At 57.4% G+C, this 27,896-nt stretch overlaps 4 protein-coding genes across 38 annotated transcripts in view; 1 reads left to right on the forward strand and 3 right to left on the reverse strand.

Annotated features, from left to right (window-relative positions):
• The window catches only part of RNF123 (ring finger protein 123), a 43,367-nt gene extending 23,022 nt beyond the window's left edge, over positions 1 to 20,345 (forward strand). The window contains exons 28-39 of the mRNA NM_001293314.2: positions 572 to 646; positions 3,227 to 3,314; positions 3,566 to 3,653; positions 3,776 to 3,860; positions 8,932 to 9,071; positions 9,256 to 9,444; positions 10,029 to 10,104; positions 10,798 to 10,882; positions 19,376 to 19,518; positions 19,642 to 19,736; positions 19,859 to 19,944; positions 20,031 to 20,345. Of these exons, the coding sequence (NP_001280243.1) occupies positions 572 to 646; positions 3,227 to 3,314; positions 3,566 to 3,653; positions 3,776 to 3,860; positions 8,932 to 9,071; positions 9,256 to 9,444; positions 10,029 to 10,104; positions 10,798 to 10,882; positions 19,376 to 19,518; positions 19,642 to 19,736; positions 19,859 to 19,944; positions 20,031 to 20,130 (1,250 nt within the window). The 3' untranslated portion in view covers positions 20,131 to 20,345. The remainder of the gene's footprint in view (positions 1 to 571; positions 647 to 3,226; positions 3,315 to 3,565; positions 3,654 to 3,775; positions 3,861 to 8,931; positions 9,072 to 9,255; positions 9,445 to 10,028; positions 10,105 to 10,797; positions 10,883 to 19,375; positions 19,519 to 19,641; positions 19,737 to 19,858; positions 19,945 to 20,030) is intronic.
• AMIGO3 (adhesion molecule with Ig like domain 3) lies at positions 15,686 to 17,983 on the reverse strand. Its single transcript, XM_025154610.3, has one exon. It carries the CDS (start codon positions 17,828 to 17,830, stop codon positions 16,346 to 16,348), a length of 1,485 nt encoding a protein of 494 aa, XP_025010378.2. The 5' UTR covers positions 17,831 to 17,983; the 3' UTR covers positions 15,686 to 16,345.
• A 77-nt stretch (positions 20,346 to 20,422) lies between the features above and the next one.
• GMPPB (GDP-mannose pyrophosphorylase B) lies at positions 20,423 to 22,594 on the reverse strand. Its single transcript, NM_001293315.2, has 8 exons — positions 22,419 to 22,594; positions 22,263 to 22,343; positions 22,149 to 22,197; positions 21,459 to 21,760; positions 21,298 to 21,376; positions 21,093 to 21,220; positions 20,778 to 20,960; positions 20,423 to 20,610 (listed from the first exon to the last, which is right to left on the reverse strand). The coding sequence occupies exons 1-8, from the start codon at positions 22,545 to 22,547 to the stop codon at positions 20,479 to 20,481; spliced, it is 1,083 nt and encodes a 360-aa protein (NP_001280244.1). The 5' UTR covers positions 22,548 to 22,594; the 3' UTR covers positions 20,423 to 20,478.
• A 227-nt stretch (positions 22,595 to 22,821) lies between these two features.
• The window catches only part of IP6K1 (inositol hexakisphosphate kinase 1), a 34,883-nt gene continuing 29,808 nt past the window's right edge, over positions 22,822 to 27,896 (reverse strand). For all 35 annotated transcript variants that reach the window (XM_025154613.3, XM_046900149.1, XM_046900151.1 and 32 more), the window contains 2 exons: positions 25,299 to 25,474; positions 22,822 to 24,653 (listed from right to left, as the gene is read on the reverse strand). In XM_025154613.3, the coding sequence (XP_025010381.1) occupies positions 24,144 to 24,653; positions 25,299 to 25,474 (686 nt within the window). In that variant the 3' untranslated portion in view covers positions 22,822 to 24,143. The remainder of the gene's footprint in view (positions 24,654 to 25,298; positions 25,475 to 27,896) is intronic.

A 27,896-nucleotide genomic window follows, 5' to 3' on the forward strand; every position in this document is an offset into this window, starting at 1 on the left:
ATGGAGATGAGCACCCACTTCATGCCAAGCGTCTGTATTTAGGTGGATTCTGTCTGTGCATGCTTTTCCTGGCCACATCACCCTAGCAGTTCTTAGGCTTTCCAGAGCCTGCAAAGGCAAGAGCTGCTGCTCCAGCCAACAAGATATAGCTAAAAAGTGTCCATTAATTAGAAGCTGTGCAGGGAGCAGCAGAATTAAGCAGTAACAGACTTATTGCTTCAGGGCCTGCAGACTGGACACAGCTTCTTGGACGCATAGATCTAGGGTGCTATTTGTGTTGCTCAGCCCCTTCTGCATTACACTTCTCTCCCTTGTCATCTGTCTCAGTTGCTTGGTTTTTTGGTTTACCTTTCTCTGAGTAGCTGCTTCAGACTTCATGATAAGGCAGGAAACTGTTTTGCAGATACATGCTTTTCCAGCTGTTTGTTTTGACAGTTGGACAGGCAAGAAAGCTGCAAAGTTAGCTAAGTTAGCTGCTGCAGGAATTCATCCCATTGCCTGTCCTATTGCAGGACCACAGATCTGCCCACTGGCTCATTGCATGACCACTGCTCCCTCCTTCTCTTCACAGGCTACGAAGAAACCCTGATGCGCCTGGCTGCCATCCTGGCCAAACACTTTGCTGACTCAAGGATTGTGGGCACAGGTAATGCTGCTCTCCTCTTCTTTGGGGTGATGTGTTGCTGCCCTGGCTGGCCCCACTGCCAGCGGCTCAGCAGTCTTCTGTTCGGATTTATCTGCTGAACTCACTGAATGCTCTATACCTCCACAGGCAAAGAGAGGCTAAACACTACTCTTACCTGGTTAGGTACATGACCTAGGATGCACCTTTGAGAGCAAGGCTCATATCTCAACTACTTGCTCATTAGTCTGGGGTTTCTTCTTAGCTGCCTAGGCACAGGGGTGCTCTCCCTGCTGACTGGGGCAGCAAGCCTCTGTTTTTCCCAAGTCGTAGTAGGAGTAGGCAAACAGATGCAGATACAGATGGTCCATATACAGGAATCCTTCAATTCACTATGAACTTTTGCTAACATGAGGAACACAGAGGCTTGTACAAAAATGCTCATCTCTGCATGTGTGCTTCTCCCTGTAGTTCTCTGAGTTTTGGACTTGACTTGGGCTTCTGGAGAAACCCAACGTTGTGCTACGTGGACTGTTTACTTTCTAACCAATACTCCCTGTTCAGCTTGACTCTTATTTTGATTCAGTCAAGTCTGTAGGGAAACTACTGCATTTGGAGACAGAGACTTAAGTGTTTCTCCTTCATCAGCTCAGCATGTCTTCTGTGACGGTCCTTGAGTGTATGACCCTTCGTGACGTCTGGGTAGATCCTAAAGGCAGAATGATTCAACATGCTTAGTTCCAGCTGCCTGGAAACCAGTTTGGTTCAGAGACTTGGCTCTAACTGCTCTGAACTCTACTCAATTCAGTAGCTATTTCTGAAAGTGTGTTTATCCTGCGTTCTCAGGAGGAGACAAGAGTCCTTTTCTCATCCCTGTCATCTGGATTTAGAAGTGACCCTGCTCCTTTGCAGAAGCTGCTTTCCCCTCATCCTTTAGATGACATCGTCTTATTGAGAGGTTAAACTAAGGCTGTGGGCATACTTCTCTGTTGCAGAACATGAGGCTGCTTGTCAAACCACTCATCTGCTGACAGCTGTTGCATCCAAAGCAGAGCCCCAGGATGCTTGTCTGCTCTTTTCATTCTGTGCAGGTTGGCTAGAGGAGCTTTTGTTCTATATTAAAAGGATTTGAAGTCACCGGCTGGCTGCACAGAAGTAGATTAAGAAGTACTCTGCAAACTGCAGCAGGCAGTCAGTTGTTTAGGAATACCCTCAGCTGCTCCAACTAAAGACAGAAGAGACAGTGGGCTCAAGAGGGAGACCCAGGGCACAGCACTTGCACAGTACCTTTGTCTGCCTCTGATGTGGGCGGGTAACCCTCAGCAGAAGAGCACCACACAGCCGGTTGTGGCTTCCTGGATACTTCTCCAGTTTCTCCTGAAGAGAGCACTGTTGGAACTTCAGGCTTTGGCTGTAATCTGAATACCTTTTGACAAGAGCATTTTTTGATCTGGTGCTGTCTGTAGCTGTGTGTTTTCCAGTATCTGCTGCTTTGAGAAAATGTTATCCTTCAGGCTCTCCCAGCTCATCACTGACCTTCCCTCTGCACAGGGGGTGCAGATGCTTCTCTAACTGAAAGTGTGGGTCAGGCAGGAACTGCAGGGTTATTCAGGTTGGAGAGGATCTCAGGAGGTCTCTGGACCATCCTCTGCAGGGTCAGCTGTGATGCTGGACTAGGCTGCTCAGGGCTTTATTCTGTCTGGTCTTGAAAACAAACCTCAAAGGATGAAGACTGCACAACACAGAGCCTCTCTGAGCAACTTGTTTCACTGCTTTACTGTTCTCATGGAGAAAATATTTTTCCTTATATCCAGTGTGAACCTCTTATTCTATGTCCATCTGTCTTGCCTCCCACTGTATACCACTAGTGGTATATGACCACAGTCGTGAACTGCATCTGAGTGATAACCTCTTATCTTCCTGATAAACCTCTTTGCAAGCTACTGTTAGGTTCCCCAAAGCTTTCTTATCTCCACGATGAACAAACCCAGGTCCCTTAGCACTTCCTTCCAGGGCACGTTGACCATATTAGCAGCCCTCTGCTGAACTCTAGTCTGTTTATTTTATTTTGAGGATCTCAAAACTGGATGCACTGCCTGTGGCCCAATGAGAGCTAATTAAAGGGAGTTAATCACTTCCCTTGATCTACTGGCTGCATTCTTGTTTATGCAGCAGAGGATGCTATTGGCCTCCTTTTCTGCCAGGGCATACTGCTGGCCCAAGCTCAGGTTACTGTCTGCCTCCAGCCCTGGGTTGCTCTCCGCAGTGCTGTTGTGCACCCAGGCAGTCCCAGCCTGTACCACTGCAAGGGATTCTTCCTTCCCATGCCTGGGAGTCAGCATTTGTTCTTTTCGAATTTCATAAGGTTCGTGCTGTCCCATTTCTCCAGCCCATCCAGATCCCTCTAGCAGTCTGGCCATTGAGCACATCAACTGATGCCACTAATTTGGCATCATCTGCGAAGTGGGTTTTTCCTCAGAATGTGTCCAGAGAGGGTCTGTTGTTAACGAGGGCTGGTCCTTCTCAGCCTCTGGTGTTCACGTGCTCCATGGCACGCTGTGTGTCCTTGGATGTCTGTCTTAGCTCCTTCTCTTTGCTCCACAGACATCCGGGACTCCCTGATGCAGGCGCTGGCCAGCTATGTCTGCTACCCCCACTCACTGCGTGCTGTAGAGAGGATCCCAGAAGACCAGTAAGTGATGCCCTGCCTGATCCTGGGTCAGGGCTGGGCTGGTGGCAAGGCTTGGGGTGAGCAGGCAGGCTGCCAAGCACTGCAGGGGTAGAGGAGCTGCAGCGGCATGCTGGAGTTGATTTGAGGAGCCTCCATTCTCTATTATACCAGTGTGTGTTGCTCTGTCCCAGCTCCGTGAGTCCTGCTGTGACTCCAGTTTGATCCCCTGTCCCCATACCCTTTGCAGCTGACCTATGTCTTCTGTCGGGCAGGCGGATCTCCATGATGAAGAACCTCTTGGCTCCTTATGAACAGCGACCCTGGGCACAGACCAACTGGATCCTCGTCAGGCTGTGGCGGGTGAGCATCCCTGTCCTCTCACTGTCTGGGGCTCGGGTGGACACTGAGCGTTTTGCTTTCCACTAGCAGCAAAACCTAACTGTTCTCCATCCTCTAAGATCTTTCCTCATCTCTTTTGGCAGGGCTGTGGCTTCGGGTACAGATACACACGGCTCCCACACTTGCTGAAAACCAAGCCCGAGGATGCCAGCCTCCCCAGCCTGCAGAGTGAGTGGGGCAGGGGAGTGGCATTCAGGCTTACAAAGGGTGGAGAGGGAGGGCTGTCCTAACAGCAGGTACACTGTGAGAGGGAGCAGGTGCCCAAGGAGGCAGGGCACTGGACACATTCAGAAGGAAGGAATGTTTTAAACAGGCTTCTCTCTTGGAGCCTGGCAGAGCCTGTCTTGCCTTTGGCTTGGCAATTCAGTTATCAGTGCTATTGCCAAACGGAGGAGTTCCTCAGATCTGCTACATCTGGGAAAGACAGGAGAAGGAGGTAATTTTTGTGAGCCAAAGTACTCATCTTCTGCTTCACGTGTGCAGACTCTTGACCAGTCTGGGTACAATCCTGATTCCTCTCTTCTGTGGAAAAGGCTTTGTGCCAGACTGTGCTGGAGAGCTGCTCAAGGATGGGGGACAGAGGATATTGCAACTTGATGTAGGCTGGGGGCATGTGGAGGTGCACTGAATGCCCCTTCTGGTGGGGAGAGCCGCCTATCCCTGTTTTAATGGCACTCTTGTTCTTTCTTTCTCCTGCCCATGGGTGCCCAGGAGATCTCTCTGTTGCTAGTTTCCAGAGTAAGTTTGTTGTGTGACCCTTGCCTGTCTGGTGCAGTAGCTTTAGAGAGTTCCCTCCTTCCCCGGTTCTGTGTAGAGAGTCTTCGTTTGTGGAACAGAGAGGTTCATGCAGTGATCCCTTTTCTCAATTACATCCCTGGGAGATGCCAGGCAGTCTGGTGCCCACATGGCAGATTCTGAGGCTGCATTACAGACCTGCTCTCGCTCCCGTTTGTATCAGTGTTACCTCTTGGGTCAGAGGTTTGCTGCAGGCTGTGCCAGCCTTGGGTTCCTCTCATCCTTGGAGGATGATGGGGAAGCCCTACTGCACACGGCAGGGACCTGATGGTTACGCCTCACCCTCGTCCTGAACAAGCAAGCCCCCAGGTAGCTGCTGTCAGTCCCAGAGGGCGGTCACCAAGATCCCTCAGTCCTGCAGAGCTTTGGGGCAGGATCAAAGTTCCTCAGTTTTTGAGATCTCTCTGCATCCATCCCTGGATGGCTCCGCACAGTCTGAGCGCGGAGCGGGCTGGGCAGGCTGCTGGGGACTTGCTCCTGGGACTGCTATTTTAAGGTGCAGCTGAATCAATAATGAATGCTGGTTTCATTGAAGAGGGACATGGGACTCAGAGGTGTCCTTGAGACACTGCCCAGGAAAGGAGAAGGAGAGGCACCCCTGCCTTCCCACCTATCCGTCCTCACCTTGCTGCAATTTGAGCGTTGGCAGGGACAGCCAAACTGCTGAGCTGAAAGAAATCCCTGTTTGTCTGGGCTGGCTTCTGCAGCCTTCCTGAAGCCAAAATAATTGGCTTGTGTTAGTTTAACTGTGCAGGCCTTCACAGTGGTAGTTCCTCGCTCTCAGAAATAAACCCTTGACTTTTCCTTGGTGGGAACATACCTAACCTCATCTCCTGTCTGCTGCTGCTGCTGCTGCCTTGCTCTGCTCGGTGTACATTACAACGTTCTCTTCCTCAAAAGTGTTTATGCAGTCTCCCTTCTTTATCCTTCTGAATGATGTGGGAAAAAGTGCAGACTGAGTGTTGCCCAGGAGGGCTTTCTGTTCCTCCCTCGAGTCCCTTTGTGGCCCCTTCCCACCTAACGTGCTGCTCACAGATCCAGCACCAGCAGCCTGTTTGCAGCCTGGTGCCTTGCATTACCAGTGATGGGGTTCCCTGCATCCCCAGCTTCACATTTGTCACCGCTGCTCCATCCACCAGATGGGCACGTTTACATCTGGGTCCTTTTGAGAAGTCAGGTTAGTGCTGGGGGAACTGCTCCGCTCCTCCATCTGACCCATTGCTCCCAGCTGGGCTAATGCCTGGAGCCCCACACGGACATCACCCTGGGCACTGACCAAGAGGTCTCACGAGTAGCCCTGTTATACATCTCGTGGGGTCATTAGCAAACTATAAAGTACACAATTATCTTCCTGTAATGAAAGTACATGACCCTGCTTCTTCACAATTAGCCAGTAGGAACACTTATTGAATGCTTCCACTTTGTCTGCTTTATTAATTTTTAACTCTATCTGTTAATGGCCTCTGTTGCTGTTTGACTTTCTCCTATTGCCACTTTTCTGAATAATTCTGTTACAATTACTTCCTATAGTTAAAGACACTTTGTGCGTAGCCAGCGTAGTCCTGGATGTTTCCTTTTTGTCTTTTCCTCCTATTACCTCCTTTCTCCTTCTTTTCTTCCACTGCTGGCTATGTTTAATTATGCCCATTTTGCCCTTCTCATCTTAGCTTTTGTCTGTGCTTCAGTGTGGCCTCAGAGGACTTTCTAGCTGGGAGGTTTGCTGCAATTCTGGGGCTTTCTGGCTGCCTGATAACCTTACAGATTATGCTCAATTTCCCCCCACTCTGAACTTTGTTTTTGCTCCTCTGACTGCTTTGCTCGCCTTTCTGTGGGGAAGGTTCTGTTGTGGAAACGTCGGATGCATCTATAACCGCTTGGGGCCATGCTCTGTTGCCCACATTAAATGTATTGAGATCATAATTTCTGGCCTTGGAAAACCACCAATTTCAGTTCCAATGACTGATGTTCATCTGCCATAACGAAGGCTAAGCCAAGATCGGGTGGCTTTCGTATAAAGGAGTTACAAGTTTTAGAAGTCCTAATGACGTTCTGTGGCCAAGATCGAGAAGGTGACCACGACAACAGGTAACCATAGGCTGCTGGCACTCCTCTCCAACAGCAAACGTAAGGGCTGTGCTCATACCCAGCAGGGCAGTGCTGAGTGGGGTGTGGGGAGGAAACCCCTCAACGCAGGTGAGCATCTTGTTAAGTGGAGGAGAACGCAGGGGTCTGACTGTGAGGTTAGGCTTCTGGATGCAGTGATGTTTGTCCCTTGGTGAGCCCAGTCTGGGAACTCATGCAGGAGAAGCAGCCGCTCTTGCTGTAGCCGAGAGCAGGTTCCTTCCATGGATTTCAGCATGGTCATGGTGTAATTAAGACTCACACTCCTCCTGGGAGCAATAAAGGCCAAACTTGCGCACCTGGTGTTAGCGTAAAGCCTTAGAAAAACTCCATAACTCCGGAGAGGTCTGACAAGCAGCACCACTTCTTAATGCTCTTATGGACTGGCAGTCTTTGCCAGAAGCAAGGAAAGCATTTACGAACCTGGAATTGGAGGCTTGGAGCAAATTCACACCACTTATTGGAAAAACACCACGAGGAAATAACCATTGGCTAGAAGTCAGGGCGAAGCAAGTTACTACAAGCAGAAAATCATCCTTCAAACTGTCTTCAAGTGAGGTGGGTTTTGGCTGGGCAGCTCATTTTGGGAACCGTCTTGGCTTGCAGTGTCAGTGGAGGAGGCAGAGCCGCACAGCACAGCTGTGGTTTACAGTGGTGGTGCTGATACTTGTGCTCATTTTTTTTCTGTGTTAAGGCTTTTTCTCCCAGCCCTCACTCACAGACAAACCCTCTCGCTTAGTGTTGTTCGCTCAGGGGGCTCTGCGTGCCATCATCTGTCACCAGAAGAACTAAACAGAGTGGGCTCTGGTGCTGGCTGCTGGGCTTCTCTGCTTGCACCTTGCAGCCAGTGAGTTCCTGAGGATCACAAACCACAGTTCTGACAAAGGGTTATCCTTGAGCTGAAATCCTAGCTTAATCTTTTCAGAAGAAAAAAAAAACCAACAAAGAGAAGGCAGCTTGACGCGTGGCCAAAGGAACGAATTACACAACAGCAATTGCAAGGGGAGGAAAAGAGAACAAAACAACACATTATGCATTTGTGCAAATCTGCCTCCTATTTGTGGTTTGGATGCTGAGGGCACTTAATGATTCCACCTCTCCACAGAAAATCTGGGAGAGCTGGTGAGGCTTGGGGACAGTGGCATGGGGGCACGGATGTGACAGTCTGTGTATGAGAGGCTGCTGGGGCTGGAGCTTTTTCTGCCTCAGGAGAGACTCAGGGCTGTGGTGGAGGTCCGAAATCATGGCTGGCTGCAGGGGGTGAATGGAGAGCAGCATCTGAGAGGCAGCAAGAGGAAAGTTATCAAATGAAATGAAGTATCAAATGAAGTGAGCCAAGCTCCGGTTAGAATTCTTCCTGCTGTGCGCAGTTAAGCTGTAGAATGTTGCTGTAGGGCACGTTCAGTGCCAAAGGCTTACATAGCTTCAGGGGGACCCTGGGCAATTGAGTACATAAACGATCCATCTGGCTCAGGCAGCCCCTGAGCTGTGTGTGGGCGCAGGACATCAAAGCCATTTGCCCTGATGAAATCCCCCCCAGACATGTGCTTTTGGCCAGGATCAAAGCCTGCCTGGAGTGTAAGGGCACCGAGCACCAGCACATGTCCTCCACCCCAGCAGAATCTCGGACTCATCGTGAGGATTTACAGAATCATTTCTCCCATTCCCATCCAGGCTGATGATCTCTGCCTGTCTCCTGCCTTCCCCCTCTGCTTCTGCTGTTCCCAGTGAGCAGTGTGTAGTTGCCCATGGTTGCTCAGTCTCTGAGATCACGCTGGAGGATGCCATGTGTTTCCTTTGCCCCTGCTGCCCTTTGAGCAGGAGTTTCCACCTGCTCTTACTTACCGATAGCTTCTCATAGGGGAAAGTAGTTGTGCTTCTTCCCTGTATTTGGTAACGATGTTCCCGATCCTTTCTCCAAGCCCTGAATGTTAGTCTGTAGTTTAATCTTGGCTGTCCTTCCCTCATGCTGTTACTGATTCCGTGAGCCTTCAGCTGCCAGTGAGAGGCACCCACCCCATGTGTGCCCCCTCCTTCACCCCTTGGCAGGGGCCAGCATCCCGCATGGGACTGATCACGCTCCCCAGCTGCAGGCCCTGGGGACACAATGCCACATACAGTGGGGACATGTGTGGGCAGCCCTGCCTGCCTGAACCCACTGGAGACACAGCCTGGCCCTGGGCAGGAGGAGGGAGTTTTCTAGGTGTCTCACTCACACAAACTGGCTCTGGAACAAGCCCAGAGCCAAGCTCCTACCTGCTCTTGCCCCAAATCTGTGGCTGCTCTGTGTGCATGCCACTGAGCCGTCCCTGTCTACTTGCAGAGCCGTGTCCCTCCACCCTGCTGCAGAGGCACATGGCAGACCTACTCCGCAGTGACCGTGACTTGGCCCCCAGCTTCCTCAACAGCGTCCTCAACCAGCTGAACTGGGCTTTCTCTGAGTTCATTGGGATGATTCAGGAGGTAAGCGTGCCCCTGGGCTGCACGGCCCTGCACCCAGTGTCCCACACCCCACAGGGCTCAGGACCCGAATCTCGGCGCTGGGGGTGCAGCTGTTCCCTAGCACGTATAGGAACCAGGCTGGGCTGGGGTTTGTGGCCCTTCTTTTGGGAAGAGGCCTTGTTAAGCTGTCTCTGTTTCTTGATAGATCCAGCAGGCTGCAGAGCGCCTGGAAAGGAACTTTGTGGACAGCCGCCAGCTGAAGGTGTGCGCCACGTGCTTCGACCTGTCGGTCAGCCTGCTCCGGGTGCTGGAGATGACTGTCACTCTGGCCCCCGAGATCTTCCTGGACTGGAATCGCCCATCGTCGGAGCTGCTGCTTCGGAGGCTCGCCCAGGTATTGGCCTTTGGCAGAGGGAGGCTCCTCAGAGAGGGTGCAGGTGGCCCTGAGCTCCTGGTTTGGGGAGCATCGGCAGAGAGCAGCACACTGCAGCATGCCCCTCACCCTGCTGACACTGCAAAGCTGTGCCCACAGAGTTCGGTGCTTCGTGCGTGTGGGTGACAGAAGGAGGGATGCTGTGCTTGGAGATTGCACAGCTTACAGTGAGCGTGTCAAGCCTAGAGCCATCCCTGCTCGTCCCACTGGGGTGTGGGTGAGAGCTAATGGTGGTTGATTAAGTGCCTCTGCAGCTGATTCCTGCAGTGCAGAAATGTCCATCTGTGGTGGTGCTCTGTCACACAGAGAAGCACAGTGCTCTTTGTGCTCTTCCTGTGCCTCAGGGCTGGTAGGGCTGTCCCACTGCCATCCCCACTGACACTGCCTTGCCGAGCAGCAGCTGCCAGCTGGCTCTTCATGGGCTGTGGCTGTACCCTCTGCTTCCCAAGAGCTGCATGCACAGAAGCAGCTTGGCATCTGTAGGTGGAGTACGGATGTAAGTGCAAGGTGCTGACTTCAGACATTCTCTGCTTCTCCCTGCACAGCTCTTGAACCAGGTGCTGAACCGTGTGACAGCTGAAAGAAATTTGTTTGACAGAGTGGTCAACCTCCGTCTGCCAGGTGAGTCTGTGCATCAGCTCTCCATCCCTCTGCTCTGTAGAGAACATGCTGGAAGCCCTTGGGCTGCGGGCACTTTGTGGCCAAGGTCATTGCAGTGGTGTGTGATCAGCAGCTCTATGGCTCTGGGTGTCCACAGCAGAGGTGGCAGCTGGGCTGTGCCTGTGGCAGGTATCTTGCTGGAGAGGTGCACTGACCTGACATGGGTTAGACTGGAGCTGTCTGCAGGGCTCAGAGGCCTCTACAGGTTTCAGTGTAGGTAGCAAACTTGGTTGCTATGCTTTGCATTGAGTAAAGGGTGCACTGAATTGCTGAGGCAAGCTGTTTGCACCAGCATCAGCCATCTTCTTCCTGTTCTGCCTGTTAGCAGAGGCAGGCTCCAGGTGCTGTGTTATGAGCATCCCATATTCACCATGAAACAGCTGAATTCTCCTGCCTGCTTGGCAGAGGACAGATCATCTCCTCCTCCTGGGGCTTGGAAGAGGCAGGGATGCTCCACTGGGAGGGCAGTGCCCAAACCTGGGGCTCATTAGTAGGGAAAACTCCTGTTTTTGTGGGAACCCGTGTCCCCTGCAGCCCCCTGCACAATCAAAGTCACAGCCCTGTGTCCTGCCACCAAGGCTGGGAGCAAGCTGCAGCCCCATCCCACCTGCTGTGCAGCAGCACTGATTCTGCCTTTCACTTTTGCTTCTGTAGGACTGGAGAGCGTGGACCATTACCCGATCCTCGTAGCTGTGACGGGAATACTGGTCCGGCTGCTGGTGGACACTGATGCTCAGGGGTGAGTGGCTTTTGATTTCTGAAGCACAGCATTGCTGCACATGGCATTGCTTTCCCCACGTGTGTACCCTGGGAGATGCTGCAGGAGCAATAGGGGTGTGTGGGGACCGAGGTGAGGAGAGGCAGATGTGCTTGGAGCATTCAGCACGTCGATGGCCTCATGCTGGGGGGCAGGACAGCTCACACATCTCTGCTGAAAAAGCTCTCAGTGGAGCCATGGCTCGGGCTGCTGGTTTGTGTGTGCCAGTGCCTGCTTGCATCAAACTCTGCAAGCCCTCTGCAGCCTGGTCCTGCTCTCTCCCAGTGCTGCCCTGCCACCGTGCCCTGTGGGATGCTGTAGGAAGGGGCTCTTATGTCTGCCCTGTGCATCCTGCTTTGGAGAACATGACAATCCCTGGCTGTGTGCAAAGCAGAGCCCCATCTGGCCGTGCAGCTCAGCCATGCAGACAGTCTTCCTGCTTCTTCTCTCAAGGACTCAAAGATGTACACAAATGCGTCTAATTATATCCTGCTCCCGTGGCTGCTGCACCAGTCACACAGCCCCAAGGGTGGCAGTGCCAAGTGCTCAGCACAGAGTCGCTGGCAGTGGCCTTTCTGGACTCTGGGTGTGGGTGTGTTTTGCTCTGCCCCAGAATCCTGCCACGTGGAAAGGTCAAACATCATAAGTTTGACACCATAACCGGTTCCTTCCTCCTGGAGGGAAAGGAGGGTTGTAAAGCAGTTCCCTGCAGTGCTCAGCAGGACGAGGTCTTCCCCATTCCCTGTCCCTAAAACGTCTGTCCTAGGGCTAAAAGCTGTTTCTCTGCCCTCCAGCCCAGCGAACTTAGGAAGCAGGGTGAGGGCTGGAACCTGCCAGCTCCCAGCCTGCATCTCTATCTCCCCTTGCCTGCAAAGCCAGTTGTGCTTTGGGTTGGTGACAGTCAGGCAGCCCCTGTCACAGATGCTGAATGGCACTGTCCCCCATGTGTGAATGGTGCCCACGGCAGCGGTGACAAACGGTGACAAACCAGAGGTGCTGTACCCCGTTGTGCAGCTGGGAAGTAGTGAGTCTGAGGCTGTTTATCAGGGCTTTGCAGCCACCTCCTTGAGCACTGGAAAGCAGAGGTAAATAAGAAGCAAGGGAATGGTGCAAGAAAGCACTGTGTCCTTACGGTGGGGCTGGCTGAGTGGGAGAGGCACAAGGTGAGACGGGAGGAAGCCCAGGAAAAAATTCCTCTAAAACAAAATGCTCCTGCATTATTTTGCAAAGCCCAGCAATAATTCTGAGATTTGATACACCGCTGATCTATAAAAGGCAGGCAGGCGTTGCAGGGAGGTTGCTCAGGTCAAACAAGACAGAAGTACCACGGCTGAGCATCCCAGAGACCCAGAGCTCCCAGAGCAGGGGACAGGCAGCCTGCTGGTACCAATAGCAGAACTGTGGGCAGATGACTCCCAGGGAAGGAGAGCCGAGCACTCACCTTCCTACCAGCTCTGAGCTGGGGATCAGGGCTGTGCCCTGCTTACAGGGTGGTTCTGCTCAGCACAGCACATTCAGAACCAGCAAACAGGGCTGCAGGACCAGGAGGTGCAGCGGGACTGAGCATGGCCCCATTGGGATCTCTGCTCACAGTCACTCTAACACAGGGAGGTGGTGCAGCTCAGCAGCAGCCGGCACAGAGCAGGCAGGGGGAGGTGTCCTTTTCCAAGGACGTGAGCAAGAGGATGCTCCTTGGAGTCGAAAAGGAGAATTAAACCTTTATTGGGTCGGTTCTGTCCCGCAGGCAATGGCTGCTGTGGGTTGTATTACTGCAGGGAGCCAGCAGCAAGGATCCCATCCCCAGGTTCTGTCTGTCGGACCTGGTTACGTGGACACAAGAGGAGACAGCCCTCCTTTCTCCTTTTTTGATTGCTCTCAGTGGGATGAGCAGGTAACAGGATGGGCATTCCCCTTCTGCAGAAGCACTGCCTGGAGGTAGAAGAAGGAAGAAATGTATTCCAGGTGCCATTTGACACCTCCCAGATTTCCAGAAATCATTAGCAGAGCAATTACACCATATGAGTTTGCTCAGAGGAACCTCTCCATAGGAATTACCCAGAGCTAGCTGTTAACCTGCTGCAGGGAGCTCTGCCCCAGTGGGCGAGGACAAAGGGCAGGAGGACCTCCTGTGACCTCCTTGCTTGAATGAGCTTTGTCTGTCTGTGAGCTGACCCTGCAGCAGGTTCTGGGGGCTTTGCCCTGGGACTGCATGCACTGCAGGGAGAGCAGGGCTCTGCACAGTGCCCTGGGTGCCTCAGCTGTGCTGCCCAGCTCAGTAGGCTCAGTCAGGCATCAAGTCCTCCTATTACGGCCTCCTGGCACAAAAAGGGCCATTAAGCACAGGATTAGGGAACATTGCCCGGGCTGGGATGTGAGGAGACAATTGATACATGGTGTGCGTTAGTCCGAAATGCACTCCTCAGGTCTGTGGGGATGGCTGTGCTGCTCTCAGCGAGGCAGCACTCAGTGCCCAGCGCCCGCTCTGCTGAGCCCCAAGGGCTGACCAGCTGCTCCTGGCACTGGCAGCAGGGTGAGGAGGAGAACTGTGTGGCATCCTCTGAGAGCTGCTGGCCTGGGCAAGAGCAGAGCCCGAGGACTTTCATGCTCGGCTCTCTCCTGAGGGGTAAGACTCACAGATGGGCAGGGTGCAGGATGGAGCCTGCCAGCTTACAGCAGGGTCTGTGGCAGAGCTGTTCCAGTCCCCACAACGGAGACGTGGCAGTGGTAGGCAGCAGCATCACTGATGGTGCTCCCAGTGCCCAGCAGGGCTAACGGGATGCCCGTGTGCTCCATGCTTTGCCAGGCCCTAATGACCATGCCTTGCTTTTATGGGGAGGAGAGGGAAGGTGGGAGCTGAGCCCGGAGCTGCTCTGAATCGCTGGGACCATGCCAGGGACCCGGGCAGCCTTCAGCCAGTATCATCCCCCCGTTTGTCTGCTAAATAATTGAGCAGATTTTCTATTAAGCCTCCTTTGGAGTGAGCTAATGGAGCCGTGTTGGCCAGATCTTGTGTAATGATACTGATGAGAGCGGGCAACAGGGGAAAGGGCAGTGCCCGAAGGTTCTCCGCAGGTGTCCGTGTGCGAGGGGACACGCTTGGTGGCAGCAGGGCTGCAGTTGGGAGGGCTGGGATGTGTGCAGGGGGTCAGTGGGTTTGTCGGCAGCACAGCCCTGGTGGAGCCTTCTGGGGGGCTCCCAGAGAGCGCCTCCCAAAAGGTGGGGAGGACAGAGGGAAGCACTGTGGTCACCTGGTTACGGGCTGCTTCGCTCACTGCACCCTGGGCAGAGGGTGCACAGGCTGGGGTCTGCCGTGCCCTGTGGGGTTGGCACAGGCAGAGGCACCAAGCTTTGCTGCCTGTGTCTCTTTGGAAGTCCAGGAGCGTGGTAAGGGAGGGGCCCAGGTGCAACCAGCCCCGGTGGTAGGAGGGGACCAAGATGTGAAGTACAGGGGACAGAGGATCCTTGGTCTCCACACACCCATATTGCTGTGCTGTGTGCCAACCCGTGGCGTGGCCGGCTGGGCCAGAGGGGTACAGGTGGCTGCCAGGAGGGGATGGTGGTGATGGAGACCATCTGCTGCATTTCCAGCATGCCTGTTAGGGAGGCCATGCTCACGGCTGTGCTTTCCCTGGCTGAGATTTGCCGTTCAAGCTGCCTGAGGGACTGCTTTGAGCGTTCCAGCACCTCGCTGGAGCAGCACTGCAGGGCTGAGTCCTTTCCTGGCACCGGAACAGTGTGACACACTGCGATGGGGTTTTCCTGGGAAACGGGGAGCCCTTGTGACAGGCACTGGAACAGCCACATCCATGGCACCATGGGATGGGGTAGGGCAGCTGCAGGGAGCAGCAGGCCCTTTGCTTTGGGGTGGATGGTGCCGTCCCCTCTCTTCAGCACCTCTCTGGAATGCTTTTCCAGAATCTGAGGTGAAGCATCAGCATGCTGCCGTGGTGCAGCAGCCAGATCCCTCAACAGGGGATGGCTTTGCTCAACACAAAAGCAGGAGGGTAGGGTTCCCTTTATAAAGGGCAAACCCATGTCCCCCTCAGTGAGATCCCTGCACGGGTGCAGAGCCAGGGGACGGTACCACCACAGCTCTGTCCCCAGGGGACAGGGCATCACTTTCCAACCCTCCCCACGCCAAAGCTCCATACCAGCCCCGGCAGCAGCCGGTGTGGCCGCTCAGCATCCTGGGCTCATCAGCAGTGCAGTGCTAACACGAGGGGACAGCGGGTGTGGGCAGTGAGGTCAGGGCCGGCAGCGGCTGTCAGTCCCCATCCCTTGCCAAGCAGTGGCTGCAGGGCTGATGGCACGGGGCTGCACAAGGTCGGTGTCAGGTGGTGAGCCTGAGCGCTTTGGGCAGGGCTGACTTTGTGCTGGAAATAAGCTGCTTGTCTCTGTGCTGGAAGAGTGGAAGGACGGGTGAGAGCTGCGCTCTCTCATGGTGACTGTGCAGGGGTGGTGGTGTCCCTCTGCTTGGCCCCGTTGTCTCTCTGTGGTCCCCCCAGTCCCTCAGGGAAGACTTTGCAGCGTCAGGGCTGGCCTGCTCCTGAACAAGCAGCTCTCCCACCTCTCTGAATGCTGCTGGTTCCTGAGCGTGCTGTGTGCCACTGGTGCTGCCCCCTCCCCACCTCACAGATGTCACCTCCTGGGGACAAGTGACCAGAGGCTCCCCCCAGCCAAGCCCTCAACACCGCACGTCACACCAGCCCCACACAGATCTTGGGGTTCCTGCATCCCCCAGCCCAGCTGCCCCGCTGTGAGGGCAAGGAGACACACAGCCCAGGATGAGCTTAAAAAAATAGGCATTTTTTATTCAAATGTAACTGGAGAGTGATGGCCCGAGAGAGGAGAGCATTACTCACATTTATCGACAGGCTCATTAGATTACTGCCTCAATAGCTGTGCTCGAGCAGCGCACGTCCATCTCAAGGAGAAGCAGCGAGCGCGGGCGGTGCGGGAGACCTCAGCGTCCTTGGTGGCACGGGGAGCTGCGAGCAGCACTGCGTCGGTCACCTCCTGGTGCCCGACATCACTACGTACAGCTTCAGGGGTGTTCAGAGTCAAAAGCGTTGCGATGTTTACTTGGCTGGGTGCTGAGCCCCCTCTTCCCCATGCAGTCCCTCAGTGGATGTGTGGGGCCACAGGACCGTGCTCCCTCCACTCCCAAGCGGCTGGGGACAGTGGCATGGCCATCCCTGAGAGCCCCTGAGGACAGCACTGGGGGATCGGGTCGAGAGTACTGGGCTGGATCTTGCACACGCACAGCCACAGCCCTGGCATCACCGCTGCCCAGACAAAACAGGGGATCACGGGCGTGCTGAGTCCATCAGTGTTGCCCTTATGCCGGTGGCTGAAGCGGTGCAGGTGGTGCTGAACCCCCCCCATGTAGTCAGGCTGAGCGCTGGGGCTCGGCGCTGCTCTGAGCAGGAGAACAGCTCAGCCCCACTACGACACGATGGGGGTGTCCGAAAAGACGGAGCTGATGGACTCGGTGTCCGAGCGCAGCTGTAGCACCTTGGGGTGCCTGCCGTCAGGGAGGGCCTCACCGGGCGCCGGGCGCTCCTTGGCATCCAGCGCCTCGCGGGCGGGCTCCAGGAAGGCCACGTGCTTGCTGGCCCTGCGGCTGGGCCCGTCGGTGGCAGGCGGCGTGGCGCTGAGGATGGAGGACTGAGCGCTGCACTCCTGTGGGGGGCTGGGGGGGGCCGTCCTGCAGCACGGCGGGCAGCGGCACGGCGTCACGAACAGGTAGACGAGCACCAGCAGCAGGCTGACGATGCAGCCCAGCAGCGTGGTCAGGCCGGTGCTGAAGGCCTCCCCGTCCGGCTTGGAGTAATGCACCGTCACGTTGACCTCACACAGCCGGCTGATGTTGTGGGGGCCGCTGATGGCCAAGCAGACGTAGACCCCCGAGTGCCAGGGCCGGGCGGACGCGATGCGCAGGCTGCCGTTGTGGAACACCTCGACGGAGCGGTTGGCGTTCCCCGGGGGCCGGATGGGCTCGTGGTGCGGGGAGATCCACATGTAGGCGGCGTGGGGCAGGCTGGCGTTGCAGGCCAGCAGCAGCGCCCGGCCCACCGTCACCGGGAAGGGCACCGGCTGCGCGGGGTCTGGCTCGGCCGAGCAGTTCTCAAACAGGTGGCTGTACTTGAGGAGCTTGATCAGGGAGCGTGGCACGGCGTCGGATACCTTGCAGGTGTGCTCCTCGAAGAAATCCCGCACCGAGCTGAAGCCCCGCTGCCTCCAGCGCTGCAGCATCAGGTAGAGCGGGCAGCTGCAGCGCACGGGGTTGTTGTGCAGGTAGAGGCCGTTGCGGACGTGCTCGGGCAGCGCCGCCAGCTCCTCCACGGGCAGGCTGAGCAGGCTGTTGGAGGACAGGTCCAGCGTGCGCAGGCTGAAGTTGCCCAGGCCCTGCACCGCGTGGAAGGGGAAGGAGGTGAGGTTGTTCCAGCTCAGGTACACCTTCCTCAGCCCGCTCAGCCTGGCAAAGGCGTTCTCGTCCACCCGCGCGATGTGGTTGTTGTAGAGCAGGAGCTCCTCCAGGCTCACCAGCTCCTCGAAGTAGTGCCTCTCGACGGCGCGCAGGCGGTTGGAGGACATGTCGAGGTGCCGCAGGCGGGACGCGTTGTGGAAGGCGCGCGGGGACAGCTCGCCGATCTGGTTGTGGCCGACGTGCAGGGCCTCGAGGTGCGGCAGCGCGGCCAGCCAGCCGTCCTGCAGCTGGCTCAGCGCGTTGTGGCTCAGGTCCAGCGTGGTGGCGGTGGGCGGCAGCGCGCGGGGCACGCGCTGCAGGGTCTGCCGGCTGCAGCTCAGCAGGTCGGAGGTGCAGATACAGGCGGGGGGGCAGCTGCGGGGCGCCGAGGCGCGCGCGGGGCACAGCTGGAGCAGCAGCAGCAGCAGCAGCCACAGCTCCGCGGGCGCCCACGGGGCCATGGCGCTGCTCGGCAGCCCGGGGCGGCGGGGGCTCGGCGGGGCCGCGCTGCCCTACCGGACGCTGGCAGAGCCCGACCGCGGCCACGGGGCTGGAGCGGCGCTCGGGAGCGGCATGGCCCCTCACGCAGAGCCGCGTACGCGCTCCCCAGCCGGCCACGCGCTGCGGGGGGACCGCATCCAGCACGGGGTGCCGCGGTGCTCCGGTGCTCACCCAACGCCTCCCAGCGCCGCGCGTCCCCGGAGCGCCAAGTTTCTCAGGGCTCGGCACCGCGCATCCCCGCGCCCGGCCGCCTCCCGGGTAGCACCTCCCGGCGGCCGCCCGCTCGCCCCTATTTACGTGCTGGCGATGCGCAGCGTGGGGGCCGGGCGGGAGCCCATTGGTCCCGGCGCGGGGAGTGGTGGCCGCCGTGGCCGGGCGGCTCGGCGCGTCCCTCCCTCGCGTGCTGCGGTGGGCAGGGCGGTGCGGGTGCTCATCCCAGGGGATCGCTTCCGAGACCCTCGGCCGTGCGCAGCCTCCGTTTCTCCTTCAGCGGCGGCAGCCGCTGCGCCGCGCTGACCTCCCACACGCCGGTGTGTCTGTCCCTCGTCGCCCTTGTCCCGGTCAGCCCTTGGTTAGCCGGCAGGGACCCCCTGGCATCCCCATCCGTGGGGGCAGGCTGAGCCCAGGGATCCCTGCGGAGGAGAGGCTGCTGCTAGCAGGGGCAGCCGTGCGGTGAAGGACGCGCAGGAATGTCATTGCCAGCTCCTGGGCTCTTCAGTGGGAAGCAGAGAGAGGGGCTGGGGAATTGGTTTCCATTAGGGCAGCAAAAAGCTCATTTGGCCGCTGTGGCTGCTGGGCGCTGAGGGGCTGTTAACCCCCTGCTCCCCAGCACGGCTCAGCTAGCGACAGAGATGGAGACTGCTGTGCCCAGCTGTGCCCTTGCTGGAGGTGGCCACGGGGCTGTGGATGGGACATAGGGCAGGTGCCCGATGGAGGCAGTGCCTGAACAGCGCTGGGTCTCTGGATGCCACACTGTGCCCTTCCTCTGTCCAGGCCATCCCTGCTGATGTGTGAATCCTGAAGAGCCACAACCGCTCTCTCCCTCCTCCCTGCCAGGGCATTGACATGCCATAGGGACACCGTGTGCTGTCCCCAAGGTGCAGATGTGCTCCAGTCCTGGGCTGCTGCGCAGGGCCAGTGCTGTGCCCTCACCCTGCAATGCTGGTGCCGGCTGCTTTGGCCACCCTGCAGCACCCAGGGTGCAAGCCAGCACCCGAGCCTGAGGTGCAACCTCAGCAAATGCCAATGCAGCACATTGATCCAGAGCTCTGCAGCACACCCCCAGTGGGATGGTAGTGGAGGAGGGGGAGGAGGAGGAATGCCCCTCAGCTGCCTTGATGTGTGCTGGGGGCTCCTGAGGACTGGGGTCTCCCACCATGCTGCATTTGCCTTGGGCACAGCTCCTGCAGAGCAGGCCAGCTGCGTGGTGCTGGGGCAGAGTCAGGACCATGCCTGGGGACGTGGGGACACAGGGGCAGAGCCTGACCGTGTCTGTCCCTTTGCAGGGCTGAGCGTGCGACAGCGGTGCTGCTGGCAGACCCCTGCTTCCAGCTGCGCTCCATCCAGTACCTGCTGGGACACGCCGAACCTGCAGCCATGGCAGCAGCTGCTGCGGCCACGGAGAAACGCCACTTCTCCCTGAGCACGTGTGAGTGTTGCACAGGGCTGGGGCAGGGGGCTGCTGGCCCTGGGGGCAGCACTGGGCATGAAGCAGCCCCAGCAATGGGCAACCACTCAGCACACACATACGATTCTGGTTCTGTCCCCGCAGACACGGAGTACATCAGTGCCGAGGAGCTGTCCAAGGTGGACACGATGCTGAGCCACCTGAGTGAGGAGTCCAAGCAGGCGGCTGCCACCACACTGGTGAGTGTCCTCCGTTCCCATCCCCACGCACGGCTCTGCTGCTCCGGACTCGGCTGCAGCCCTGGCATCAGCTGCCCCCCAGCTGCGTGTGCCTCTGCCAACCACCCACCTGTCCCCCACAGCCCACCAGCGAGGAGGACCTGTGCCCCATCTGCTACGCACACCCCATCTCTGCCATCTTCCGGCCCTGCTCCCACAAGTCCTGCAAGTGAGTATGAGTAGCTCCCACTGGCCCCAGTACCCCACAGCATTTGGGATTCAGGAGTGCTTATGCGCTTCTTCCCCCCATCCCAGAGCCTGCATCAACCAGCACCTGATGAACAACAAGGACTGCTTCTTCTGCAAGGCCACCATCACAGGAGTGGATGACTTCACCAAGCCGGCCAGCTCCTAGCGCCCAGCCCTGCACGTGGGTCCATCCCTAACACAGGATGGGGGCTGCAGGGAGGGAGGGGCCGTTCTCAGGGAGGGGAGCGCGAGGCCTCGTCCCCACAGCAGCCCTGTGTGCGGTGAGCGCTGCATGGGGCCGGCTGTGTGTTTGGGCTCTGTGACTTCGCCCCTGGCTGGGGGCTGACTTCATGAAATGCAGCATTAAATTATTCTTCCTTACACGGTGCCCTGAGACATGGGGAGGGAAAGCCGAGCCGGCTCTGGGGGCTCAGCTGTGCGCGGATGATGCTCAGAGGTAGATGGGAATATAAATATTTAATCTAAACAGAGCCAGGAGAGAGCACAGCGGGTGCTACATGATGATGCGGGGCTCTGGCACGGACTCGGCGATGGATTTGTGTGGCAGCACGTTGGCCCCATTGAGGTAGAGCTCGTCGTTGACAATGACGTCCTCACCGAGCACCGTCACGTTCTCCATGCGCACCTGTCCCAAGAGCTGTGTTACACCCAGCCCGGTTCAGGGCACAGGGCCGTGCTCCCGCTGCTGCCCACCGGCACCAGTGCTTCCCTCCTCCCTTCGGCCACAGCCAGGAGGTAGAGGGCAGGAGCTGGCCCGGTCCCTCCAGAGCCCCGCAGCATGCGCCTCCTCACCCACTGCCCCACAGAGCAGCTCCAGCCCACAATGCAGGACTCCAGCCAGGAGTGGGAGCGGATGCGGGCCCCCTGCAGCACCGTGCAGCGCTTGATGCGCACCCCGTCCTCCACCACCACGCCGGCCCCAATAGTCACATTGGGGCCAATGACACAGTTTGCCCCAATCTTGGCACTAGGATCCTGCAAGGAAGAGGGATTGCAGTGAGGCCGGGGGCACAGCTCAGCCAGCGTGGGGATGGCAGGGCGCAGCTTGAGGAAAGCAGTGGGAGGATGGAGGTGAGCCCGCACAGCGTGCCTGGGGCTGGCACATACCACCAGCACATTCCCCACGACACCGGGCCCTGAGTGCAACTTCTCAGGGTGCTGCGCCCGCAGCGCCTGCAGGTACATGCACATCCCCGTGAGAAAGTCCTTGGGCTGCCCGATGTCCATCCAGAAGCCTGCGGGGACAGAGCCTCAGTGACAGCAGTGCAGGTGGGGCCCCAAGCATGGCCAGGACCCCCCCTCGGGGCCTTACCCTGCAGCTCCATGGCATAGAGCTGCCCATCCTGCGCCATGGCCGGGAAGATCTCCTTCTCGATGGACGTGGGACGCAGCTGCAGGGACGGAGATGGGTTGCAGGCTGAGCACGGGGACACAGCCTCCAGACGCAGCCCCCGGTCCCCGGCCCAGCCCTACCTGGATGCGTTGCAGGATGCCGGGGCTGAAGATGTAGAGGCCGGCATTGATCTTGTTGGACACAAAGACGCGGGGCTTCTCCACGAAGCGGCAGATGCGGCCGCTGTCGGGCTCGCTCACCACCACGCCGTACTTGGCCGGCTCCTCCACGCGGGTGACCACGATGGAGCCCTCGCCGCCGTGCTGCCGGTGGAAGCGGGCCAGCGCCGCGAAGGGGAACTCGCAGATCACGTCGCTGTTGAGGACAAAGAAGGGCTCCCCGCCCTCGGCCAGCAGGTCCCGCGCCAGCGCCAGCGGTCCCGCTGCCCGGCTGTCAGTGTCACCGCGGGGCCGGGGACAGCCCAGCCTCGGGCCGGGTGCTGCCTGCGCCCGTCTCGGCGTCCCCGGCGCCACCACAGCTCCCGGCCGCCGGCTGTCACTCAGCCGCTGTCAGTGCTACCTTTGCTCATCCCGTCGTCCCCCGTGCCCGCCGGCCTTCCCGGCCACGGGCTGTCACCCAGCCGCCGTCCCCACCGCCCGTCCCCACCCTCGTGCCCATCAGCGCTCCCATCCACCGGCCGTCAGCAGCCCTCCGTCCCCACCACCTGCGCCCATCCCGGCATCCCTGGCGCCAGCAGCGCTCCCAGCCACCGGCCGCCACCCGCAGCCCTCCCAGCGCCCCCCTGCGCCCCTCCCGCTGCCCGCCCCTACCTGTGCCCAGCGGCTCCTTCTCGTGGGACAGGGAGATGCGGATGCCGAGCTGCGGGCAGAGGGGTCAGGGCGGGGCGGGGCGGCGGGGCGGGGCGGGGCGGGGGGTTCCCTTACCCGCTGCTCCTGCTCGCGCATGGCGGCCTCCAGCGCCTCGGACATGTAGCTCACGGCCAGCACCACGTGGCTGACGCCCGCCTGCGGGAGCTGCGGTCAGGCGGCGGCGGGGCGGCGGGGCGGCGGGGCCCGGCTTCCCCCCGGAGCGGCCCGCACCTGGCGCAGCGCCTCCAGCTGGTGCAGCAGCAGCGCCTTGTTGCAGAACTCCACCAGCGGCTTCGGCCGGCTCAGGGTCAGCGGCCGCAGCCGCGTCCCGAAGCCGCCCACCAGGATCAGCGCCCGCATCCCCGCGCCCGCGCCGACACGTCAGCACCGCGCGCGCCTCACGCGTCACCGCCGGGCCCGCCCCGGGAGGCGGGGCCACCCGTGCTTCACCCAATGGGAGGCGGAGCCACCCGTGCCCCCACCCAATGGTGGGCGGAGCCACCCGTGCCCCCACCCAATGGGAGGCGGAACCACCCGTGCCCCCACCCAATGGGAGGTGGAACCACCCGTGCCCCCGCCCAATGGGAGGCGGTGCCGCCCCAGTGCCCCGCCCCGCGGACACAGCAGACGCAGGGCCAAAACGAGCTCCTTTAATGCGCGGCGCTGGGCGAGCACAGACAGCGGACGCGGTTATGTACAGGCGGCGGCCCTCCGCACCGGGGGCGAGGGAAGGCGGCTCCGGACAGCCCGGCCGGGCACACGGCTGCTCCCGCCGCCCCGGGCTCCTCACTGCAGCCCACCCCGAACCCCGCGGCCCGGCCGGGCAGCGCGGCCGCCCGCAGAAGCGACGGAGGGAGCGAGCGGAGGGGAGAGCGGGGCCGGGCAGGGGCAGAAGTGCCGCGGGATGAGGCGGGCAGAGCAGGAAGGGGACGGCCGGGGCGCAGCGCAGACACGCGGGGCGGAGGGGCCGGGACAGCAGCGAAAGGGAGCGGCCCCAGCACGGGAAGCCACGGGCGGAGCACGGCTGGGGGGGGCACAGCCCGGCGGTACTCCGTGCCAGCCGAGCCCCCAACAGCGCGGAGCCCGGGCAGGACGTAGCGCTGTGTCCCTGCGTGAGCCGCCAGGCAGAGCCCTCGGCACACAGAGCTCCTCGCGTACAAGCGGCGGGACGGACGATGACGGGGAGGAGGGTTGAAATGGTCCGGAACACCCCGCTGCACGGCCGGGGTCACATTAACTGCTACAAGTACTATTGCTAGCCCACGAGCTGAGCTGTGGCTTGGTCAGCGGCCCAGGGCGGCGACGGTGGCAGAGCCCGGCCCGGGTCGGCCCAGGGCCGTAGGCAGCACCGGGAGCGCAGCATTTCCGGCCCCGCGGCTCCGCCCTGGGTTGCATTTGGTCATTTTATTTCCCCGTTTGGGTCGGTTATTCACAGTGCCCAAACGGAAGGAAAAGGCAGCATCAGAAGCAAAGCCCCATCGGCAAAACAGAGGGCAGAGCTAGCAACGCCAGCCAGGGAGCACGCAGAGCACACTGCTGCCCCGCAGAGCCTGCCGGCTGCTGCTCCGGAGCACGGGGAGGATTTCAAGCCCGAGGCCTCCAGGGGCTGCCGAGGCAGGGGGCTCCTCAAGCCACAGCTCCAGCCCTGCAGGGCCCCGCCCTCTCCTGCTTTCCCTTCCCTAGGGCCAGGTCCCCCCTCCAGAACACACATGCGAGGAGCAAAGTACCAGGAGCCCCAGCAGGCAGCCGTGGAGCCCCCTCGAGGGGGCAGAGCTGTTGCGCTCAGCTTGAGGAGCTCTTCTACTCTGCCTCCCTTCGGCTGTTCTATCCGAGTACATTTAAAAACAGTGGAGCAATACATTGTTCTAAAACTGAAGTGGTTGCTGTTTCCCGTGGCAGGAGGTGGTCGTGTCCCCTCCAGTCACCGGGACGAGAATAAGCGGCCACAGCCCAGGGCTACTGGTTTCCCTCACGTAGCTGCTCCATGATGTTGATGAGGCTCTCCAGCCCAAACACGTAACCTCTGTCGGGTCCGTCATGCACGGTGGGGTCATCACGGAAGCCTTTGAAGGTGCTGTGTGCAAAGTCAATCATACGCACATCCACCATGGGGTGTGGAGGGGAGCTGGGCTCCGTGCTGCCACCGTCCTGAAGGCTCTCCGGAACAGAGCTGTCCATCTGCTTCAGGCGCGTCTCCGAGTGGCACTCCACAAACATCTCTGCCCTGCTGTCCTTCCCGTCGTAAATGATGAGAAGGGAGCTGGAGTAGAAGCGGTAGGAGGCCTGCCTCTCCAAAACTGCCTTCAAGCTTCGGAGTTTGGCGAGGACAGGCTCAAAGAGGTCCTTGCGCAGCTCTATGCCGTTGTGCAGATACTGGTAGAGGGCGTTGCGGAAGCCCTCGATGGAAAGACCACGTCCATAGTATTTATTCCTGCATAAGTAATGCCCAGTGTTCAGCTGGTAGACCTGGAACACCAAAGGAAACGCACATCAAGTGGGAACACAAGGTTAAGGCAACACAGAGCCCAGAGCTGCCTTGCACTGACGGGGCAGAGGGAACTCACGTCACCACCACACCCAGGAGAGAGCAGGAACAGCCCTGCCCGCCCCCTGCATCCCCAGACAGCTCGAGAGCCACGTGATCAGTGAAGGGCCCTCCTTGCTTCACAGTCTGTGGGCAGAGATGTGGATTACGAGATGCTTCTGCAGGCGGGGAAAGGATCGGCTCTATTGCACAACAGCATCAGCAGCAAATCCTCGTGCTCAGGGTGTAGCCACAATAGGAGAACAGATTTTTAACTCTCAGCACAGTACATGGATGATGGTAGGACAGAAAGACATCTCCACCAGGTGCTGCAGTTCTAGCTTAACACTAAGCAAGAAAGAACAGTTGTTTTAAGAAGTCCCCATGTTTCCTGTGAACAAGCAGACAACCCTGGAAGAAGCAATTTCCTTTGCTCTGGGCTTTCAAATGAAGACCAAAAGTACGTACCACGAACTCCAGCATACCCACCCACTAACTCAGTGCTCAGCTGCAAACACTAACAACTAGAAGCTCTAGTGGAACTGGGAAAAGGAACGTACAGCACCTGCAGCCCTGGGGATTCCTACCTGCATCCCACAGACTCGCACACCCAAGGTGGCAGAAGTGCTCTGTTCACACTTCTTCATCTGCCGAGCAGCCTTCTCCTCAGAGGCATCATCTCCGTGCTGTCTGGTCCCCATCTTCAGATCAAGCACGCAGGGAAACTTGAAATGATGCACCACGTTCTCCAGCAAAAGGAACTCTGAGAGACACGTCAAGGAGAGCTCCCCAGTCAGAGACACTGCTCCCCAGAGCCACCACGAGGAGGGACACAGGCCAGCATGAGACATGCAAACAAACAGGAACCAAAGAGGTAGTAGAACAAACCGGGAAGGCGAAGAAAAGGACAATACCCAAACAGTGGCACAGGAGCTTTGGCAGCTGGTAGTAGAAGTCAGCCTGGAAAGTGGAAGGCCCAGCCCTAACAGGACATCACAAGCAGGCTTACTGGAAAGCCCAGCAGGAGGAACCAGGGAGCAGAATGCTAACGTCAGGAAAGACACGGTGTGCCAATAAGGACTGGTGGTACAGCAGGGGAGCTTGAAGGCTAATCAAATTCACAATTTAACCATATGGATAAAGAACACAATCCCCATGGACATAGAATTCAAGGCTGAAGTAATAGCTGCAGCTCTGTTATCAGCCTAACCAGAACAGCAGCACTGACCAATACGGGGGGGAAACCGGAGAGGCCACAAAGGCAGGAAACAGACTTGTAATGGGAAACTTCAATTACCACCACACACAATGGGCACACCTTCCATTAGGGCACAACGCTGAGCAAACCTGAGACAATCAGTACAGCAAAGGAGTCCCAGAGGGGAGAAAGAACCCCAACGTTTGCCCTGTGGGTCATGGTTCAATGTGTTACTCTGAAATGGCAACCACAGCAGAGCTCCATTAAACTTGCAAGGGAGTTCAACATTTAGAACAAAAATCTACCAGCAGCTACGTTCGATTTGAAAGAGGAACTTCATAAAAATAAGGAAGTGTGCTAAAAAAAAGACAGGACGGCCATAAAGAATCACTTCTCTGCAAGTGATGTGGAGTCTATTTAAAAATATATGTTGGAGGCTCAAAGCACACATTTGAGAATAGGAAAAGGAAGCCCACAGTTGAAACGTGGAAGAATAAAGCTATTAAAAGCAAGGTTGTTCCTAGGGAAGCAAAACAAAAATGGAGCTCTAGCAGGTGAAGCAAAAACACAAATTGTCCAGTTAAAAAACAACAGCAAAAATGTGTGAGGAATGAATTGCAAAGGCACAGAAAACAACAAATTCTTCTTAGGCCATAGGAAGAAGCCATTCAGACTGCTTGAAGGGCTTAGAGTCCAAGTATAAAAGGGGCTACTGGGAGATGGGAGTTAAAAGAGACTCTAAAAAGAAAGAATCACTAATAATTTATTGTGTTTACTGCGGATTCCCAAGCCAAAACTCTTTTTCCAAATACAGATTAGCTCAAGCTGAAGTGCCAGGAGAAGAGCTGTATATCCAACAAGAACCACTGAATAAGAAATAATCAGAACCGGGCAGTCTCACCTAGAAGCACTACAGGTCACAAGACAGATCTACTCATACTATTAAACAGGAACTGTAGCTCATTTAAAGCTGCCTTAGCACAAGGAGACTAAAGGGAGGCCATGGCAATGCTGACCAGCAGAGACCTGGGGAACTACAAACTGATAGAAGTACCACGCAGCTCAGCAGGAGGCAGTCCTGAAGAACATAACTAGTAAATGACTTCTCAGGGGAGGTTCAAACACACCTTCTGTGCAAGTCACACCTCAAAAATACCCCAGGGCTCTTCAGCAACCTCAACAAATGCAGACACGAAGTGTCAAAACTAAATGAAATCTGCATGAGCATTAGGAGATCCGTGACAGTGCCTCAAAGAGGCTAGACTGCAGACTGAGGACTAGGATGCTGACAGCCAATTAATTAGCTAGCAAATGAAAGAAGAAAAGAGTTGGGATGTCTGACTGGTCGCACAATCAGTCATTCACAAGGCCTGTGTGTGGAGAACCATGCTGGTCAACAGGAGATCCAGAAAAGGGAATGAGATGACAAACGTAGTCAGTCAAAGTTCCAAAAATGAGGAGCAGCTGTCAAAAATCCCCAAAGGACCTTATGAGACCCACTTGGTCATTAAATGGGTAGACGCCCTCCAGAGTTAACATGCAAGATGAACGTAAGGGGGAAAAGTTTTGTTATTTTTAACCTTAACGTATAAAGCAGTGGGTTTTGAGACAGCTTATAACAGTCAGGAATGGGATGTCGGAACAAACAAACAGCATTTACAACAAGAGTGTGTGCCACAAATTATGAGGAAGTAGAGACACAACAGCACTGTATGCCAGTGGAAATTAAACCTCTGGTTCACCATCTTCTGTACGGTGTGCAGTTCTGGTCACCATTTCCAGAAGGATACAGTAGAACTGGAAGAGACTCAAGAAAGGTGGCAAGGACGATCATAGCTCCTTCCCAAGGAATTACTGAGCAGGCTAGACCCGCGTCTGCTGCTGGGCAAGGTCTCATGTGAAGAACTCGATAGTTCAAGAAAACACAAGCCAACTCAGAGAAAGTCCAGAAGCAAAAACCAAATGCAGGAAACTAGCCAGAAACGTG

Source organism: Gallus gallus, chromosome 12, assembly GCF_016699485.2.
Source record: "Gallus gallus isolate bGalGal1 chromosome 12, bGalGal1.mat.broiler.GRCg7b, whole genome shotgun sequence".
NCBI classification, from domain to species: Eukaryota; Metazoa; Chordata; class Aves; order Galliformes; family Phasianidae; genus Gallus; species Gallus gallus.